Source organism: Elephantulus edwardii, unplaced genomic scaffold (assembly GCF_000299155.1).
Source record: "Elephantulus edwardii isolate Elephantulus edwardi_28Jun2011 unplaced genomic scaffold, EleEdw1.0 scaffold00273, whole genome shotgun sequence".
NCBI lineage: Eukaryota > Metazoa > Chordata > Mammalia > Macroscelidea > Macroscelididae > Elephantulus > Elephantulus edwardii.
In genome coordinates, this window is record NW_006400023.1 from 1,678,006 (window position 1) to 1,699,338 (window position 21,333).

Genomic DNA, 21,333 nt, shown 5'->3' on the forward strand with positions numbered 1-21,333 from the left:
TATATTCTTTGTTTAATTATTGATTAGTTACTGATTAAAATGTATCTTTTATTATTATATTAGTAGAAAATATTTGTCTATTAGCCTAATAAGATTGCTTATTATAAATGCTATGCTATTATTCATATAAAAAAAAATTCTTCACTTGAGTGAATTCTATGGTATCCGGAATATATCTTAACAAAGATATTAAAGAGCTAAAACTATAAATCTTCTAAAATAAAACAGAAAATAATGTGTCTCCTTGGATTAAGCAGAATATTTTAGAATATAAAAAACACTACCCATAAATGAAAAACTGATAAACCACACTTTATAAAAATGTAAAACTTCTACTCTGTGAAAGAGCCAATTTTTTATAAAAAGCCACAGATGAGAATATATTGCAAAACACCAATATGATAAAAGATCTCTATCTATAATATATAAAGAATATTTACAACCATTTGGAAGCAGGAGTGCATCCACATCCTAAGTAACATGCCTCGGGAAACACTATCAACTTTGATACAAGTCGATAGCTGTAGAGGAGCTTCAGCCTTTTGTCCAAAGGGTCGCTATGAGTTGTGCTCGACTCGAAGGCAATCAACAATATTTACAACCAAACAAAAAGCAGAACAACCACCCTTTTTTTAAGTTATCAAACAATATAATTAATATCTGATGCAAGCAAAATATTGTTGAAGATCATACAAAACTGGCTACAACAGTCCTTTGATGGGGAACTACCAGAAGTTCAAGCTGGTTTTTGTAGAGGCTGTGGCACCAGGGATATCAGATGTATAGCTGACGTCAGATGGATAATGGCTTACACTGATGACACAACCTTGCTTGCTGAACGTGAGGAGGACTTGAAGCATTTGCTGCAGAAGGTTAAACACTGCAGCCTTCAACACGGATCACATCTCAACATCAAGAAAACAAAAATTCTCACCACTGGACCAAGAGGCAACATCATGATACATGGAGAATGACTTCCTCTTACTTGGATCCACAATCAATACCTTGGTTAGCACCAGTCCAAAGACAGGAGAGATATTGCACTGGAAAAGTGTGTAGTCAGGGACCTCTCCAAATCACTGAGGAGCAAAAATGTTAAGTCTGAGGACCAAGGTGCATCCGATTCAAAGCTGGCCCCTTCTTTCAATCACTTGCTGCGCATCTGACAGCTGGACAATATATAAAGATAACAGAAGAAGAACCGTTGCCCCCGAGCCATGGTTCTGGAGAAGAGCACTCAACATCCCATGGACGGCCAAGAGAACCAACAGACACGTCTTGGAGAAAGTGCAGCCAGAGCGCTCCCTGGAGGCAAGGCTAGTGAAGCTTCGCCTCACATACCCCAGGCCCGTTGCTAGGAGAGGTTATTCTTTGGAGAGGGACATCATGGCAAAAGAGGAAGAGCCCCAATCAGATGGATTGACTCAGTGACTACTGCAATGGGCTCTGGTGTGTCAGGAAGTGTGAGGACGACGCAGGACAGGTCAGAAGTCAGATCTGTTGTTCATGGGGTCATGGTGCATCGCAGTGAACTCCACAGCACCCAACAACAGCAATCTTTATGGACACTGCAATCCAGGAAGTTCAAGCATTTGGCTGCTGACAGGTTGGCAGTTCAAACCCACCAGCAGCGTCAAAGGAAACGAGGAGACAGTGTGTTTTCGAAATGATTCATGGCCTCTCCCGCCCAACTTTTAAAACAGGCAAAGAGTTAGGCAGATACTTATCAAAGACGACATGCTGTCTCTGTGAATAGTCACTGTGCCAATCCATCTTGTTGAAGGTCTTCCTCTCTTTCTTTCACTGCCTTCTTTTCCATGCATAAGTTATTAAGTAAATGCAAATTAAAACCAGATACCACTACATGCTCACTATAATATCTAGTACTAAGAAGACTGAAAATATTAAGCACTGAAGAGATCATACAGCACCTAGAACTCTCCACTACTAATAAGAACACAATAGTACAATTATTTGGAAAACAGTGGCAGTTTCTTATAAGGTTAAACATTACCACTGCCATTATGGTGCACTGAGTTTACTATGACTCACAGAGACCCTATGATCTTTGATAAACTCCAGCTCATTGTTATAGACACTGTCACAATCCATCTTGTGGAAGGTCTTTCTTTCTCTGGGTGATGGTTTTCAACGATGGATTCCTCCTGACATGTCCAAAGTATGCAAAAAGGAATTTCACCATCCTTGCCTCTAAGGGGTTCTTGATCAGCTTCCTTCAGCTACCATGTTATTGTTGTTATGTACCATCAAGTTGGAAACAACTCATAGCTGACCCTCTAGGAGGTGTTCAGAGGCAGTAAATCACAAAGGAGATAGCTCATCTTTCTCCTACTGAGCAGCTCAAAGATCTGAACTGCATGCCTTTGGGATAATAGTTCAACTCCTTAATACTAAGCCACCAATTACCACATGACTCTGCAATTCCACTTCTAGGTATACATTAAAGAAAAAAAAAAGCACTACAACACCCAAAATAACTCATGTCTACATGAAGTCCTGTACATTAATTTTATTTCATTGTAGCTTTAAGGCATAATAGTGAAAAGGTGGAATCAACCCAAATGTGTATCAACAAGTGAATGAATAAACAAATTGTCCAAACAAATCCATACTTTGAAACGCTACTCAGCAATTTAAAAGGAACAAACTATTGATATATGCAGTAAGGTACATCAATATTAAAAGGATTAGACTAAATGATAAGAACTCAGACCCAAAGGTAAAATGACAGAAAGTAGATGAGTGTTTGCCATGAACAGCAGCGGCAGGAGAAGGTGACAGACTAAAAGGGACATGAAGGAACTTCTGACGTGACAGAATTGGTTTATTTTTATTTTGATTGATTTTATCTTGATTGCAGTAGTAGTATTTTTAGTTTTAAAACTAAAAATGGATTGAAAAAAAAGAAGAAGAAAATTGCATTGGGAAAGTGTGATGTCAGGGACCTATTCAAAGTGCTGAAGAGCAATGACAGCAGTTTAAAAATTAAGGTGCAGCTGGCCCAAGTCATGGTCTTTTTAATAACTTGCTATGCATGTTAAAGTTTGACACTGAATAAGAGTGCCAAAAGAATAATCTATGCCTTTGATGTGTGGTGCTGGAGAATAATACTGAATATCCCATGGATGGCCGAGAGAACAAGTAAGTATGTCTTGAAGAAAGTGCAATCATGGCACTCCTTAAAGAGGCGAGGATGGTGAAGCTTTACCTCATAAACTTTTGGCATTACTGTTGGGAGCAAGTGTCTTTGGAAACAGACATCATGCTTAGAATGGTTAAGGGTTAGTGAGAGAGAGGAAGACCCTCAGAGAGGTGAACTGGCACAGTGACTATAACAATGGGCGCCAGAGATGGTGAGGATGGCACAGAATAGGGGAAGGTTTAGGTCTGTTGTTCATAGGGTCACTATGAGTTGTACTAGACAATGTCTAACAACAAAGGACAATTTGTAGTTTATTTTCTCAGGTTTACAGAGGTTCCCAAGGACTAAGGTTAATTCCCCAAAGTCTCAACATCCAATCTGGTCTACACTTGGGACTTTACCTTGACTTCAACTTCTCAAAACCTTATGATTTTAATTGTAAGAAGATGAAACTAAGGTCAGGTCCTAACAAAAGCATGCCTTATGATTGAAAGTGTAATGTTGTTGTTGTTATATGACTTTAAGTCACCTGCGACTCATAGTGACCCTATGTACAACAGCTCTAAATACTGCTCTATGCTGTGCCAATCTCACTGTCTCTGACACACCTACCCTGATTACCCCAATCACTGAATCAATTCATCTCATCAAGTGTCTTCTTCTCCTGTGCTGTCCCTCCACCCTCCCAAGCATAACATCCTTCTTCAAGGACTGGTCCCTGCTTGCAACATGTCCAAAGTACGTCAGACAAAGCTTCAGAATCTTTGCCTCCAAGGAGCAGCCTGGTCTCACCCTCTCTAGGATGAACCTGTTCATTTTCTTAGCAGTCCATGGTATATTCAATACTCTTCTCCAACACCACAGCTCTCCTTCTATCCTCCCTAGTCATTGTCCAGCTCTCTGATGCATAGCAAGTGATTGCAAAACCATGGCCTGTATCAGGCAACCCTTAGTCTCCAGACTGACACTGTTGCTCTTCCATACTTTGGAGAGGTCTCTCCAACAGCAGACTTTCTCAATGCAATATGACTTTTCATTTCCTGTCTGCTGGTGCCAAGAGTGCTGACTGTGAAGCCAAGCAAACGAAAGCTGTTAACAATCTCAATCTCTTCACTATCATGATGCTGCCAATCAGCCTAGTGGTAAGAATCTTTGTTTTCTTGATACTAAGTTTCAGTCCATATTTAAAGTATAACACAAAAATCTAAATTTTGTGTGTTGGATTCTCAGAATAGAGCCAATGTTTAAATAAATGCTATTCCATCTGTATGCTGAGCAAATCTCAGAAACTGGACTACATGAAGAACTCAGCATCAGGATTGAAAAAAAATCATTAACAACCTGCTCTATACAGATGATACAACCTTGTTTGCTGAAAACGAAGGTTTGAGGAACTTACTTTTGGAGATCAAAGACTACAGCCTTCAAAAGAGGGGGGAACCTAACAACAAAAAACCCAAACCAAAGACTACAGCCTTCAGTATGGCCCACATTTCAACATAAAGGGGGTGGGGGGAAAGTCTTCACAACAGGGCCAATAAGCAACATCATGATAAAGTGAGAAAATTATTGAACTTTTCAAATATTTTCCTCGGATCCACAATCAAATGCCCATGAATTCAAGTGATACAATGCATAAGATAAATATGCTACAAAAGATTTCTTTTTTAAATAAACCCAGACTGAACTTCATTGCATCAAAAACGATCATCAGTACATTTTAGGAATCTGGGCTCATTTCTATAGCCAGAAAACTCCTAGATACTACACATCAGTCTGTTGAATGGTTCTTCTTTCAGAGACATAGTTATCGTTTTTATGTGCCATCAAGTCACCTGTGACTCACAGAGACTGTACGTACAACAGCTCTTAAGCCTGTACTGTCCTGAGCCAGTCTCACTGACTCCAACACACCCATCTTCATTACCCTCGCTATACTGTATCAATCCATTTCAACCAGGGACTTCCTCTCCTGCACTATCCCTCCACCTTTCCAAGCATGATGTCCTTCTCCAAGGACTGGTCCCTCCTGGTCACTTGCCCAGAGTATGTGAGACAGAGCTTCAAAATTCCAGCCTCCAAGGAGAAACTTGTTTTCACCCTCTCCAGGATAGACTTATTTGTTTTCCTGGTGGCCCATGGTATGCTCAAGACTCTTCTCCAGGACCACAACTCAAAGGCATCAATTCTTATGTCATCACTGTCCAGCTCTATGATGCATAGCAAGTAACTGCAAAGACCATGGTCTGGATCAGGCACACCTTATTCTCCAGACTGACATTGCTGCTCTTTAGTACTCTGGAGTAGTCACTGACAGCAGATTTTTCCAGAGCAATTTGTCTTTAGATTTCCTGGTTGCTGCTACCAAAGAGTGTTGAATATGGAGCCAAGCAAATGGAAATTATTAACAACTTCAATCTTTTCTCCATCCATCACGGTGCTGCCTAGTGGTTAGAATATTTATTTTCTTGATGTTGAACTTTAATGCATACTGAAGACTATAGACCTTGACTTTCTGCAGCAAACGCCTCATGTCCTTTTCAGTTTCAGCAAGCAAGGTTGTGTCATCTGCATAATGTAGGTGGCTGATAAGTCTTCCTCCAATCCTGATGCCATATTCCTCTTTATAAAGCCCAGCCTCTCAAATAATATGTTCTGCATACAGATTGGAAAGGTATGAAGACACAACATATCCCTGACACACTCCTTTCCTGATTTTGCATCATGCAGTGTTTTCCTTGTTTTGTTTTGAGGACTGCTTCCTGGTCTGAGTATAGGTTTCATAAGAACACAATTAAGTGTTCTGGGATTTCCATTTTCCTCAATGTTAGCCACAATTTGTTGTGATCCGCCAAGTCAAATGCATTTATATAGTCAATGAAACACAGACAGACATTCCTCTGAGACTCTTTGCTTTCTGCCAAAATCCATCTGACATTGCTAATGTCTCTGGTGCCACAACACAGAGAATGTTGACTATGTCAGAGGCATAGTTATTCAAATACTTGTAACTGTCAAGACTTGCTAAATCAATGCAGCTAAATTCTATGTCAATGCTGTTTCTTTCAAGAATTTATTTATTTTCTAGGTGTGTGAAACCCAACAAACATCATCTAGCCTCCTCTAAACCCTATGGAATGTACATTTTTTAAATAGTTTCAGCTTTCAACACGAATGGGACCTTACTATCCTAATGGGGAATATCCTTGATCATGTTCCATACATGACTACAGATAGTTCAAAACGCAACCAGTTCCTTTATATGTCCCTGTTTGTCAACCCAAAGGCTTTCTCTTTCCAAGGAACTTGAGTTCTGCATTGATCTGACTAAGGTTACTCTAGGATCTTTCACAACAATTGTGTATTCCTTCAGAGAGATGGTAATGTCTTTGGAGTGTCAAAAGACTGCTTGCTGAGGAAGCTCATTTTTGCAATATATGTGGCAAAAAGATAGTGCATTCGAAAGATCTCTTTCAAGTATTAAAAAGCAAAGATGTCATTTTGAGGCTTAAGGTGCACCTGCCTCAAGCCAAGGTATTTTCAACTGCTACATAAGCATGTGAAAGTAGGACAATGAAAAAGAAGACCAAAGAGAAATTGCAATGCCTTTGAATTAACAGTGTTAGTGAGGAATACTGACTATACCATGGACTGTTAAGAACAAGATTTGGGTTTGGAAGAAGTACAGCCTGAATGCTCCTTACAAGCAGGTTGGAGACTTTATCTAACTTACTTTGGATGTGTTATCAAGAGGGGTCAGTTCCCAGAGAAGGACACATGCTTGGCAAAGTAAAAAAATTAGGCAAAAAGAGATGAACTGAAATAATGCACTCAAACACAGTAATGACTATAGGACGAGCAGAAATCTGGCAGTGTTTTGTTCTATTTTACACAGGGCTACTGTGAACTGAAAACAACTTAAGAGCATCTAACAACAGTATCTTCTGTAGCTCAATTACAAAGGTCATCAGACATACTCTGATCCTTCTGCAATTTTCTCAGCTTTCCTTCTTTTCTCATCTCCCATCAAAAAATTTACCATTATGTCCATTGATTCAGTACTATCCAAGGGACAAATTCTAGTTTCAGAGATTGCAACTTTCAGCAGCAGCTTAGCCTCAAACAATGAACTCTGCCAAAATCTAAAAGAATTTACTGTATTTTCTATAAAGAATAATGAACAGTTCTCATTACATCATACTCCTAAAATAACTGAAGGCCCAAAATCCCACAGTGTAACCAAGATAAAATATAAGTAGATTGGGCTATCAATTGCAATTACATTTTTAAGAACAAAAGCATGTAGGAAATAGGCTGGTAAATATAACTCAGAATTCAAGATGGGCTTTCTTGCATCTCTGCAACAGCAAAAAAATGGAAATGTGTAAAACAGCTTATGTGCATTGCATTCTGAGCATAATTAGGACTTTGAGAAAGAAAAAAGGAGCTAATCATTCACACAGATACTTCATGACTTTACTTCATCCCTACAGTAAGTACATCAATGTCAGTGTCTTATTTACTTGTGAGCCTATCTCCCTAATTAACTGACCCGAGGTGCAGTTTCTATGCTATAACTAATATATATCATAGACAGTAATATAGGGAAAAACAAAAGCCAGATGATGTCTGAGGATTGAGTTGGGCTGACACTCACCACAAACTTCTCACCATTCTGCTCCACATGTTTGTATGTGGGGACCGATATGGGCACTGCTTGCTTTTCTGTGTAATCATAAAATGATTGTCCCAACGAGTCGTCACTGGGATCTAGGTTATCAGCCTCATGAGGAGGTACAGATAACACTGTCAAGATCAATTCCTTCTCGCCTGCTCGGATCAGGTCCACCACCTGCTTGTGTGTCGCCCCCTCAACATTCACGCCGTTCCTAAGGGGAAAAAAGGGAAAAAGACAATCCCATAAACCAGAAGGGTCCAAACATATTGCATCTCCACCCTCCTGCCCCCACTCCACTGTCCCTCAACATGAACCACAGAAATCAAAAGAATAACTTGGTTCCAGAAAAATTGCTAATGTGAAAAACTGTGAACTTATGGCAGGGAGAATGGAAACAGGTGAGAGGGCCTACCCTTTCTCTAGCCTAGAATCCCACACACCATTCAGGAAAGAACATGGGAAACAGAGGGTGAAGCTGAGGAGGAAGTAAAGCTGTTTAAAGCTAACCAGACCAATTTCCTCATCCTTTGTAAGCATATATATTATACAGTAAAGGAAAAATGTATACAATACAATCACAGTAGCTTTAAAAAATCTTGCCAGTAGAACAACTGTACCTTGGTAGTCTTTTTTTTTTTTTTTTAACCTCCTGGAACTTTTCTTAGCTTGTAAATAAAAAAGACTCAGAAAGTATGGCTTAAAGTGATTTTTTTACTTATATCCAATTTCTCCTTATACCCCCAAATTTGTTAGTTTTGCCTTACACTAGGTTTCATTATCTTGAAAGTTAAATGGCATTTATTTCCATACACAGCTAGTTTTCTACATCACTTGGGTTTTTAAACGGAAAGATTACCTCTCTACAATCCCACTGGTGGACCCAGCTCCCTTTGTTCTCTCAATCATTTCATCTCTCACGAGTCTGTGCTCTCCAACTTCAAGATGTGTGTAATTAGCTCAAACTAGAAAATGTATGTCTATGGTTATTTAGTAAATCAACCTACTCATTCTCTTTCCTGTTTCACAGTATAAAAAAGGCTGGAACTAGGGAAAGCACAGGTTTGGAAGAACAATACTTTTGTCAAGAAAGATGCTGAGCCCCACAAAACTAGCTCAGCAAACCCAACTACCTTCCTAGATTGCTGACCTAGCTTGCTGTCTCAGCAAAAGTCACTGGGCAGCTCGCCTGGAGGTCCCTTCCCACCACAGTCCCCAGAGTTAGGAAATACACACCTGGCCTCTCAACAATTTGGTAATCTCAAGATGATCTACCCTTTAGAATTAAACTCTTTGTAATTCTAGTCCAAACCATTATTAGGACTGTTCCTTCCTAAAAATGATGCCAAGTTAAGTAAAAACCTTCCATAAACTTTTCAGTCACTGAAATTGTCTCTGTCAGACTCTGGTATCTGAAACATGCATTTATATAAACAGAACAGGCAGGAGATGGCCCAGCTAGTCTCCTTTATTTTGAGCTTAACAAACAAGACAGTAAATTCAGCACTCCTGACATTTCAAAACCTACAGCTAACATGTATATACAAAATATTCAGTAGTTTTACAACAGGAGAAAGGACCTTTCTTCAACGGATGGAAATTTAGGCCTTTAAAATTTGGATCAAGTCAGACTAATGATTATAGTCAACAGATTACAGTAGGATGGTAAAAATGGGTTCAAATATTCACCCTACCTATTAGTAGCAAAAGTTACTTCATTTAAATAAATTATTTAAACTTTCTTAGCCTTGTTTTCCATACATGTAAAATGGGGACAATACCTCTCAAATAGGGTCACTGTCAGAATTAATTTATTATAAAACCTGCAATTTGCCTAAAATTATGCCTGAATAGTAAGATCGTAAGGTAGAAAGAGGAAAGACGGACTATGGTTATGAAGACATATGGAAGTTATAGCTAAGAACTGAAAATTAATGGTCTTAAAAAAAGTTTTATTGTGTCATAAGTCAAACACAGTAAATTAGGTTCCCCTTTAGCAATTTTTATACAAAATGTTGCATCAATAGTTAAAATTGTCACATTGTGTCAGCATTGTGATAATTTTTACCATTTCTTTGAGCTAGATTCCTGCCTAGCTCACCTCTGTTTTAAGGTAAATACTGACGTTCTAGTCTCAAGTGGCTCACTGTGAGAGGTGTACTACTTCTCCTACTTGATACTTTGTAAGCCAATTTATTAATTGGCTATAGAGTGATCTGCAGAGAAGCTTCAATTCCATGTTCAAAGGTTTTGTAGGGAGATAGTCTTGGGGGTTCCTCTAGTCCTTTTTGGTCTAGTAGGCCTGGCTTTTTTAAAAAAAACAACAACAAAAAACAAAAACGAATTTAAGTTTTGTTCCATATATTTCTTCCATTCTACCCAGGATCTTCTACTGCATTCCGAGTAAGAATGGTTGGTACGGGTAGCTGAGCACCATCTATTTCTTCTGGTCTCAGGTTTGAAAAGGTATGTATGTCTGTACGGTCTGTCGGTGGACGTTTCTTTGATCCTTTGACTTCCCCTATTCCCTTTTGCTCTTTTCAAGTATAGACTAATAGTTGTGTCTCTGATATCTGACCATAAGCTCTTATGACCCAAGCTGCTACTCATAAAAGTTGGAAGATTATTATTACAGTTTCTTTTTTTTTTTTTATTTTTTTATTATTACAGTTTCTATAAATTGTGTTATACCAGCTGACTAAACTGTCTCTCAAGACTATGATCCTATGGCTGTTGAACTAGTAGGCTGATCTCATGAATTAACTGGGCATGTCAAGGGAGTCTCCATTACTGTGTATGCTATGTAGTATGTTATATATGAAAATGTATATGCAGCACAAACATATGCCTACAGACACCTCTATACATGCACGTATATTTTTTTCACATGTGCCTTGCTATACACATATTTGCATACATTACCACATATATAGTTCCCAGCTGAATTTACTGTTGTTACAAAATAGGTAACATATGTGATAGAATTTATCATACTTGTCCCTTTCTCCTACATTCTTAGTGTCTTATTTTGGTCACTTTGTATTGACTCCATCCTACATGATCTTTTTTTTTCTCTCATCAAAAGCAGTATGTATCTACTATCTAGCAAGTTATTTCCTTTCCCTCTCACTTCATGCTGCCTGGCCTGGATGCCACTAAAGAACTTTGTTTCTGAGTGTGTATCTATAAATTCAAAGCAAAACAATTTCCAAATTCACTGCCCGGTGAATCAAATGTGCTCACAGTAACACCCCCCCCCCCAACCACCACCACCACCACCACCACCTTGGCCTTTCTGGACTGTAGGCTTTAATGAGAGGATCTGCTGATGAATGTGAACTGCTGACTACTTCCAGTCTTGGGGTTAGCAGTGCAGACTCCATGGACTATGCCACCTGAGCTCAGAGGCATATACTTGCTTTTGACATTTTAGAATAGTAGGACCATATAGTATTTGTCTTTCTTAGATTTAGTACAATCAACACATAACCATCTGGCTTTATGGACATTTCTAAGGAATGCTTTGATGGCTGAAGAGATCAAATTTATGAAACAAAGGATAGAAATCAGAGTTTTATCTACTCTAGGACATTAGCTTATTCACAGAAACTTTGTTATTTTAGCAAACTGGGGAAACCAACATTTTAAAAGTAGAACAAAATATATCAGACACTAAAATAAGAATTTTATGTTAATAAAATTTTAAGATGTGCACTGTGGAAAAAGTTTAAAAACGGGTGCTAAAATCTTACTTTTGGGTTCCCTAATTTTTTTCCCTTTAAATAAAAGGTTTTTAAGCTGGGTACTCTAACAGCAGGGTAGGAGTCAGTGAACACTTCAGAATTTGTACAGAAATTGTACATGTGTGATTATATGCACTGTTTTTCTAGGGAGAGGCTGTGCAGCTTTGACAGCTTCAAAAGGGAGTATATTATCTTCAAAAGCCTAAGAACTATTTCATTAAATACACAGTGGCAATGGGCTCATGTGTGTCACAGATGAGGATGGCACAGGACAGGACAGGGTTCAGATCTGTTGATTACAGGATTGCTATGAGTCGTACTCGACTCAACAGCACCTAATAAACAATATTAACTCAATTTAGTTTTCATGTCAGAATACACTGTTCTTCAGGTCACTCATAGAAGTAAGCTAAAAAAACAGTCAATTTAAGTAAGGCCTCCACCAAGAACAGTCAGCAGCAAGATAGTGGAGACTCCTTTAAAATTCTTAAAATAACAGACATAAGAATTATTAGTGTCACATTCTAAACAGACCTGCTAATACTTATCTGGTTCAGCTATAGAAAGAATGCTACACATGCCACAATTTAAACTGGAAATTCTTGAGAGAATGAAATGAAGTCAATAAAACCCCAGGATGTTTGATTTCCACAAGAATTAAAAAAGTCTTCACAGTCATAAAAATGTTTATACGTCTTCTTTTCCACAAGAATGTTCAACATGAAGCTCCAATTAGGTGTGGCCCAGTAATTTGGACGGCTCGGATGCCATAAGTGAATGTAAGAGAAAATTTCTTCAATAAGAGAAATTCTAAGCCAACAAATAGTACAGACTTCTGGTTCAAAGCAGGTTCTGGAATCTGAAAGACTTTGTTTTAAATATCATCATTTAACAAATTACCTAAGGCAGAATTCTTTTATCCCACTAAGCTCCATATCTTCATTCAAAAATGGGAGTGAATGCTACCTCCAGTTAAAGGAGTTATGAAAACTAGAATGATAACACTTAGCAGAGAATCCAGTACCTGGTAACCATCAATAAATTATAGCATTCACGTTATCCAAGGGAAAAAGACGTTCAATCTCTTCCCAGGCAATTTACAGCCTCTAAAAATTCACTGAGGGCCAATTTTAAGTTTGTTCCAACTCAAAAGTACATAACAATGCGTGTTAATGATTTATATCAGCTAGGCAAACACATTAGTAATATTCTGGCCTCACAGGTAACAAACTTTCTGTCACCAATTTCCCTTGTCTGTCTTCTGTCTTTATAATATTAAAAAAAGGGAGAAAAGCCTGACAAACTCACTGCATTAAGTCAGGACGATTTACAGCTGACCCTGCAGCAGGTTTTCAGAAGGCTGTAAATCACAGGGGAAGTGATGAAGCTGTTGATGCATTAGGTTGGCCTCAGAGGCAACAAACTGTTACCAGAGCTCCCTTTAGAATATAAACCAGTTGGAATTCTATGACTAGAAATGACTGAGGTCTCAACCAATAATACAGATAAGAAGACAATATCTTTCTTTTTTAAAAATTTTTTATTTTTATTTTCTTTTGTGTGTGTCTGTGTACTGTCAAATCAGATCTGACTGGTACAGGAGGAGATTGTCCTTCCTTCTCCAGCAGAGGATCTGTTGGATTCAAACCGCACACCTCTGGGACTGCATTGCAGCTTCTTGCCGCTAGGCCACCAGAGTTCCCAGACAATCTTTTTCTTAAGACCATAGAATTAGAGAGCCACTAAGTCCTAGACCATACAAAAGTACTTCCTGCCCAGGAGGACCTTTTCATCTTTGCTCCTAGATTAAATACACTATCCCCTCATAAAAAGCCAATCAAACAAAAACTCCCAGGTAAGCCGCCACTAAGCAAGTGCTACAAAAGCATTAACTTATTAATTGTGGCCTAATGTCAAGAAGCTGTGCTGCAATCCTGAAGACATATGGTTTGAGGCCACCAGCTGTTCTGCAGAAGATAGGCGATCTCTCCCCATGCTCTGAAAACCCACTGGAGGGTTAACTAAGGTTCAGTTCTGACTCTATGGTAGACAACAATTGTTGAGTCTTCACAATTTTTTTTACTTTTCTAGATATTTGAAATTTTTTTCTAATTAAATGAGAAAAAGGCTAAAAAAAATTCTAAGAGATACAAAAAAGACCAAAATAACATTTACTTAAGCAAAGAGATGACAGTCAACTTCTAGCTTCAGTGTTATATGGATATATGCTATTAATGTTAATAAAATTCTTTTTACATTAGACCAGCATTTGGCCCCACAGGAGAGGCCTTCAGTTAGCTAATGGGAGTGGCTTTAAGTAAGACTTCTTCTGAAGCAAAGTTAGGCAGCTCGGAAAATTGCAAAGCTAATATAAACCCTACTGAAAGCTGTAGGAAAAGCTCCGTAAAGGAAACGGAATGTAATGAAACTAGGTAATAATAGAAATACGACAAAGTCAATCACTGCATGAATCATAATATGGAACACGATAAGCAAATTATTATCAAATGTTCTCTGAGGACATGAAAGAAGATAATTAAAGGGTAATTGGTCCCTCAGAGACAGATTGTAAAAAAAGAGACAATAAATTCCAACAAAGGCAAGCAATGAAATATAGTTGCCAATTTTACAGATTAAAACACAATGATTACCCATTCACAAGAACAGTTTTAAAAAAAGACTAATAAAACCAAGTGTTGGTGAGGTTGTGGAACAACTGGAATTATAATATCATGAAGACAGAAGCATAAAATTCAAACAACTTAGCTGTTTCTTACGTTAAACACAGATTTATATTTACTGCATGGTCTAGCAACTGCAATCCAAGGTATTTGCCCCAAAGAAATGAAAATATATCCACACAAACAACTGTGGTCAGATGTTCACTGCAGGTTTATTCATGAAAGCCAAGAAAACAGCCTAAATATCGATCAACAGGTGAAAAGATAAATTGTGGCATACTCTACAATGGATTATTACTCCACAATAAAGACAAGCTGACACTGATAACCACACTGTCTTGAAAACACACTGAGAAAAAAAAGTCAGATAGGAAAAAGTTTAATTGATTTGCTTTATTTGAGAAATATATTTGCCAGAATTGGCAAAATTATTTTATAGTAGTAAAATCACATTACTTTTGTCTAGAGAGGGAGGGAATGGAGCTAAGAACACACAAAAAAGGAAGCTTCCTGATGTGATGAAAAGGTTCTTTATCTTGGCAAGAGTGATGGCTGAGGGAGTGTGTACTTCCATCAAAACTCAAACTGACCACTTAAACTGTGTCTTTGTCTACAGGCATAATTCAGAGATATTGCAAGTTCAGACAAAAAGTGAATACAGTAGTAAAGCAAGTCACACAAATGTTATGGTTTCCCAGTGCACATAAGAACGAGGTTTACACTATACCACAGTCTACTGTGTGCACTTAGCTATTATGAAATATCCTGAAATCCCGTGAGAATTAGCAAAATATGACAGGGACACACAATGAGTGCACGCTGTTTCAAAAAACTCTACTGACATAACTTACACAGCAAAGTTGCCACATAAAGTAAAATGCAGTAATATGAGGTATGCCTGTATTACAAACTAAGGATCAACAGAGTTAACTTACAAATTAAAAAATATAACATTCTGACTTATACTGTTAAATACATCAGAATGAACTAACAATGAAACTTACACAGCCACTTGTGAACTGTTAAGGCTACTCTTTACCTTTTGCTATTGTGGATAATGTTACTTATAAAGATTCTGGTAGCTGAATCTCTACAGGTCTTTAGCATAACTTTCTAAAGGGATAAAATACATGCTTCTACCCTCCAACTCCTTATCTTTGAGAAAAACAAGCGAACTTGGTAAGACATTGCCAAGTCTTATAAACTTATTTCATAGAAATAATACAGAGAAGTTTAAGCTTAGAGCTAGGTTTACCATAAACTCCTCTGGCTCTGCTTTTTGTCCTAATCTCATATAAACAACAGGACACACATGTTATTTCAGAACCTGAGCAATAGACAATTATAAAGTTAAGCCAGATAACAGTAGGATCTTTCTCAGTATTTTAAAAGCTATAATGTCAAACACAAAAGCCAAATTCAGCTAATGCTGGATTAATACTCTAAACTACAAAGAGGATGTGAACAACAATTTGTTCAGCCAAATTTAACATTGGAGAAGCCTTAAACATGACAAAAAATCAAGCAAATAGATTATAAATCTCTTAAAAAATGTTGTCCATTTGTGATTACAAGGACATAAAATCTTTAAAAGGCACAATGTGCTAAAAATGGACAGCAGGCAAGTTGGGTGACTGCATTGATGGGTAATTTTATAAACTTAACATGGCTACTTTATCATCTCAATTATAAAGTGCTTTTTAAATTAACTCCCTGCAAGGAGAGCCTGTCACTTTAGAAGACAGACATTTTCAAGTATGAGATATCATCTCACTCCAGTAAGACTAGCAACATTTAACAGAACAGCAAACAACAAATGCTGGCGAGGTTGTGGAGAAACTGGAACCCTTATTCACTGTTGGTAGAAGTGTAAAACGGTGCAACCATTGTAGAAGGCGGTCTGGCGCTCTCTCAAAAAGTTGCAAAGAGATACCATTTGACCCAACAATTCCACTCCTGGGAATATACCCCAAAGAGACCATAACCGACATCCAAGCAGATATAAGCACACCCATGTTTATCATGGCTTTGTTCACAATAGCAAGAAGTTGGAAACAACCCAAGTGCCCATCAACACACGAATGGATAGAGAAGCTGTGGTATATTCACACAATGGAATACTATGCTGCATTTAATAACAAGGAACTTATGCAATATTATTCAAAATGGGTGACCCTGGAGGACATTATGCTGAGTGAAATATCTCAGTCACAAAAGGACAAATACTGCATGATGCCACTGTTGTAGAATGAGACTGACATCAGGGTTGGTGTAAGAATGAGAAAAACTGGATAAATTATGTATACTCCATCGAAGCGATGAGGGAATGAACAGTTTAAAAGCAATATATTTTAGGGCATTATGATTATCACAAAAGTTTGGAATGAGGGTTGCAGAGTGGAGTATACTTAGGGTGGGGATGGGGAGGATGGGGGAGGGGACTGTATACCAATGAAGGAGTTTTTGTTTTGCTTTTCAAGGAGAAGAGCGAACTTGGGGGGGAGTGCAACAATGAATGAATGGAAATCCAAAATTTCTGTAAATGTTCATTGAAATTAGTAAAAAAAACCCTCACAAACCAACTGTATTTTGACAACTGTAAAAAAAGAAAAGACAAGTGGCAAGACGCTGCACTGCAATCCCAGAGATACGTGGTTCAAATCCACCAGATGCTCTGCTGGAGAAGAAGGGGGCAATCTCCTCCTGTACCAGTCAGATCTGACTTGACGGAACACGTAAAATAATTAAAAAAAAAAAAAAGACAGACATTTTCACTTTTCACTGTTTCAATGCCTACTTTAAAAAAATATAGTTATAACAGAAACTTGAGTATAAAAAAATCCAACAATTCTAACATGTAAATATGAGTATCTGTGCTAATTTTTCCATTAAATTTCCCAGTTGGTTTACACTCCCTCCTTTCCTCTAATTCTGCCACTGTGCTCTCTTATTTAGGCAAACAATCAAGGCAGAGGATATTCTTACTAACTGTCTTACAAACATGCTGCACACTGTCCTTCAACTTTTTAGCGATAGACCAGATATGCATAAGCAGTGAACACAAAGATGCACATTCGCTAGGTCTGTATTAGAATTACTAATTTATAACAATAAACAATAATGTGAATTTTTAAAAATTATTCTTTCAAAAATAGTTCATTTTTCTGGATTTTCTATCCTACAGCATCTAATTTATTGGTGGAGCAAGAGAAGCAAATGACCAAAAGTTTCTAAAATGGTTGTGTTTTTCTAATAAATCTGGTCAACAATTTAAAAAGTATAGAATTATTATTTCAATTAATTTTAATGTCTACTTACATAATTTTGAATAGTAAATTATAAAATTCTATAGGGAAGCAATTTCACCGATACTATGCATTTGACTTAATGGTTACCCCTGGTGGACAGTGTTTGGTGGAGCCCAATTAAAACAAGCTTGGAAGCAAAAGTGGCATCCACTTCTGAAATGGCTTGCCTCCAGAAACCCTATGAACCTGTAGAAAGGATGAAAGTCACACAAGAGTTGAGGACTTTTGTTCATGGGGTCGCTATGAGTCACCTACGACTCGGCACTTAACAACAACAACAGCAGCAGCATGCATTAGGAGTAAAAAAAAAGTTCACATCCTTTCAACTCATAATGACATTCATTATCAAGAACTTATCCTAAGGAAACCACCAGAATGAAATTTGAGCTCCATGAGGGCAAAAAAATTTTGCAAGGGAGAAAGACCCTAAATATTTGTTGAAAGAATAAATTAAATCATCCTGAACAGACAAATGATAGGTAGAAACACAGCCATCATTATTAAGGTTGTTTCTAAATTTTTGTTAATAAACCAAAATAGGCAACCATAAGGGAATGTTTTTGTTGATGCCTTTGAGTTGTGGTGCTAGGGAAGGTATAAGGAATACCACATGGACCACCAAAAGAACAAATAGGTATTGGAAAAAGTACAGTCAGAGTGATCCTTGGAAGCAAAGATGCCAAAGCTTCGTCTCTAATACTGTGTGTGGACATGTTGCCAGTAGAGGCTATTTCTTGGAAAGGGATGTAATCCCTGGAAAATGTAGAGAGAACAAAAAAAAAAAAACAAACCAAAAAAAAGGAAGACTCTCAACGAGATGGACTGATGTAGTAACAGGCTTAAGTGTACCGGTGATAATGAGGACGGCACATGATAGGACAGGATTCAGGTCTGTTGTTCACAGGTTCACCAAGAGTTGTACTCAACAGCACATAACAACATGGAGAACGCTTGTTCAAGACAGTTACACCCCAATAATTTGATGAGCTATACAACAATCATTTATATCTATGAAGAACAAAATAAAGAAGTATGTTTGGTCCAATACCATGTCAAAATGTAGATTACAAAAATGTTAAACTATAAATCTTCTAGAATACAGGAGAAAAGCTATGTGACCTTGGGTCACAATATTTTAGAAACAACCTTAAAAACATGACCCTTAACAGAAAAAAAAAAGATAAAATGAACTTGACAGAAATGAAAAACGTCTGCTCTGAAAAAGGCACTGTTAAGAAAAGGAAAACCATAAACCACAAACTGGGAGAAAATATATGCAAAACACCTTTCTGACAAAAGATTTGTATCCAAAATACACAAGGAAAACTCAACAAGAAAGCAAACAATTCAATTAAAAGATGGACAAAAGATCAACACAGACACCTCACCAAGAAAGATAGAGGGCAAATAAGAATATGAAAAAGATGCTCAGTATCATTCATCTTGGAAAATTAAACCCATAAAATATCTATTATGCTGAAAACAGCAAAGCACAGTTGTCAATGAACTGCAACTCATGACCGTCAGCAGCTGCGCTCTGGTTCTCAATGGCTGATTTTTCACAAACACCAGGCCTTTCTTCTAAATTGCCTCTAGGTGGGCTTGAACCACCAACCTTTACATTAGTAATTAAGCATGTTAACCATTTGCATGATCCACAAAAGTATTGTTGTTAGGTGCCATCAACCACAACTCACAGAATCCACCCTATTTAGAATGAGTTAAAACAAAACAAAATACCAAATGCTAGTTAGGATGTGGGGCAACAAGAACTCTCATTACATTACTGATGGGAAGGCCAAATAGTACAGTCACTACGGACGGCAGCTTGGCAATTTCTTATAAAGCTAAATGTAAGTTTTACCATAAGATCCAGCTATTGCACTTCTAGGTATTTACTCAACTGAGTGAAAACTTAACATTTACACAAAAATTTGCAAGTGAATATATAGAGTAGCTTTATTCACAATTGCCAAAAACTGGGAGCAAACCAAGATGTTCTTCAACAGATGGATAGATGGATAAATAACTCACTATATCCACACAACAGAATATTAGTTATGAAAAGGAATGCATTATCAAGTTACAAAAACACATGAGGGAACTTAAATGCATATGTTGTTGTTGTTGTTAAGTGCCGTCGAGTCGTAGGTGACGCATAGCGATCCTATGAAGGAAAGTCCTCAATACTTGTGTGACTTTATCCTCTCTCCAGGTTCATAGGGTTTCCAGAGGCAAGCTGTTACGGAAGTGGACGCCACTACTGCTTCCAAGCTAAGTAAAAGAAGTCTGAAAATGTTACAAGTAGTAGGATTCCAATTATAAGATATTCTGTTCTTCTAATTATAAAACATTCTGTAAAAAGAAAATTAGAGACAGGAAAAAGATCAGTGATTGCCAGGGGAGGAAGAGAAGCAAAAAGTGAACTCAAAGAATCTTTAGAGTATGAAATAATTCTGTATGTCATTAATGTACGTATGTCAGACATGAGACAATGTATTTGTCAAAACATACAGTACTTTGTAACACAAAAAGTGAACTTTAATGTATGCAAATTAAAAAGAAATATTAGTTAGGAAGTTAGGAAAATCCCAAAAAAGAATATATCATGACAAGAGAATCCAACACAAATGCATAAACCTACCTCACTAAAAGAGGTGGAGGGAAATGTGTGAACTTCATTAACTTTGGAAATGGGAGTCTGTAAAACTATAACCAAAGGAACTGCACAAAATTATGGCCTGGTCAATAAAGTTGTGTCCTACAGGAGTGGGAGTGTTGTTGTTAGGTGCTGTCCAGTCCAGTCCAACTTACTGCAATCCTGTGAACAACAGATCTGAATCCGGTGCTAGCTTGTGATATTCTACACGAGTATCAGTTAACAATTCAGATACTATTATACATATATACTGGAAATGAACATTAAGTAAATGAATGGGAGCTAGAGCAGCCAATTTTCTCACAAGGGGACTGGAAGTTGACAAACTACAAGAGGAGAAGGCAAGAGTGATACATATGGTAATCGATTAGTGTTAACAGGAAAATCAGTAAAAATCTCTGCTTTATCTTTAAAAAGACATTATTATACACAGAAATACTTATTAACATACATATAGATTTCAAATCGACTATTTTATGTGTTATAATTTCCGTAGAGCAATGAATTACATATTGGGCTCCTAACCAAAGATCAATGGTTTAATTCCACCAGCTGGTCTAGAAAGATGAGTCTGCTTTGCTCCTGTTAAGATTCAAATCCTTCATGAAATATTATTCAAAATGGGTGACCCTGGAGGACATTTTGCTGAGTAAAATATCTCAAGCATAAAAAGACAAACACTGCATAGTGCCACTGTTGTAAAAGAGGACTGACATCAGGGTTGGGGGGGAGACTGAGAAAGAGGGAATAATGTATACTGCATTGAAACAGATGAGGGATAAAACTGTTTAAAAGGGATATATGCTTACATATTATTGTCATGACAGGAGTCCACAACGAAGGCTACATAGTGGAGTGGACTTTGGGGGAGGGGTTGTATAACAAAAAAGTGCAAAAGTGAATGAATGAAAATCCAAAGTCTCTCTGAATTTTCATTAAAATTAATAATGTTGATTGCCATTGAGTCGAGATCGACTCACAGCAACTCTATGAACAAAAGACCTAATGCCTTTCCACAGCCATCTTTGTTTCTCCAAGTTCATAATTTCCAGAGTCATGCGGTTTAGGAAGGCGATAAAAATAATAAAAAGTAAAAAAAAAAAA

The 21,333-nt window shown here is 37.5% G+C and overlaps 1 protein-coding gene across 1 annotated transcript in view; it reads right to left on the bottom strand.

The window, feature by feature from the left end:
* Positions 1 to 21,333, bottom strand: part of SNX27 (sorting nexin family member 27) — a 134,500-nt gene that overhangs the window by 89,405 nt on the left and 23,762 nt on the right. The window contains exon 2 of the mRNA XM_006900089.1: positions 7,821 to 8,052. Within this exon, the coding sequence (XP_006900151.1) occupies positions 7,821 to 8,052 (232 nt within the window). The remainder of the gene's footprint in view (positions 1 to 7,820; positions 8,053 to 21,333) is intronic.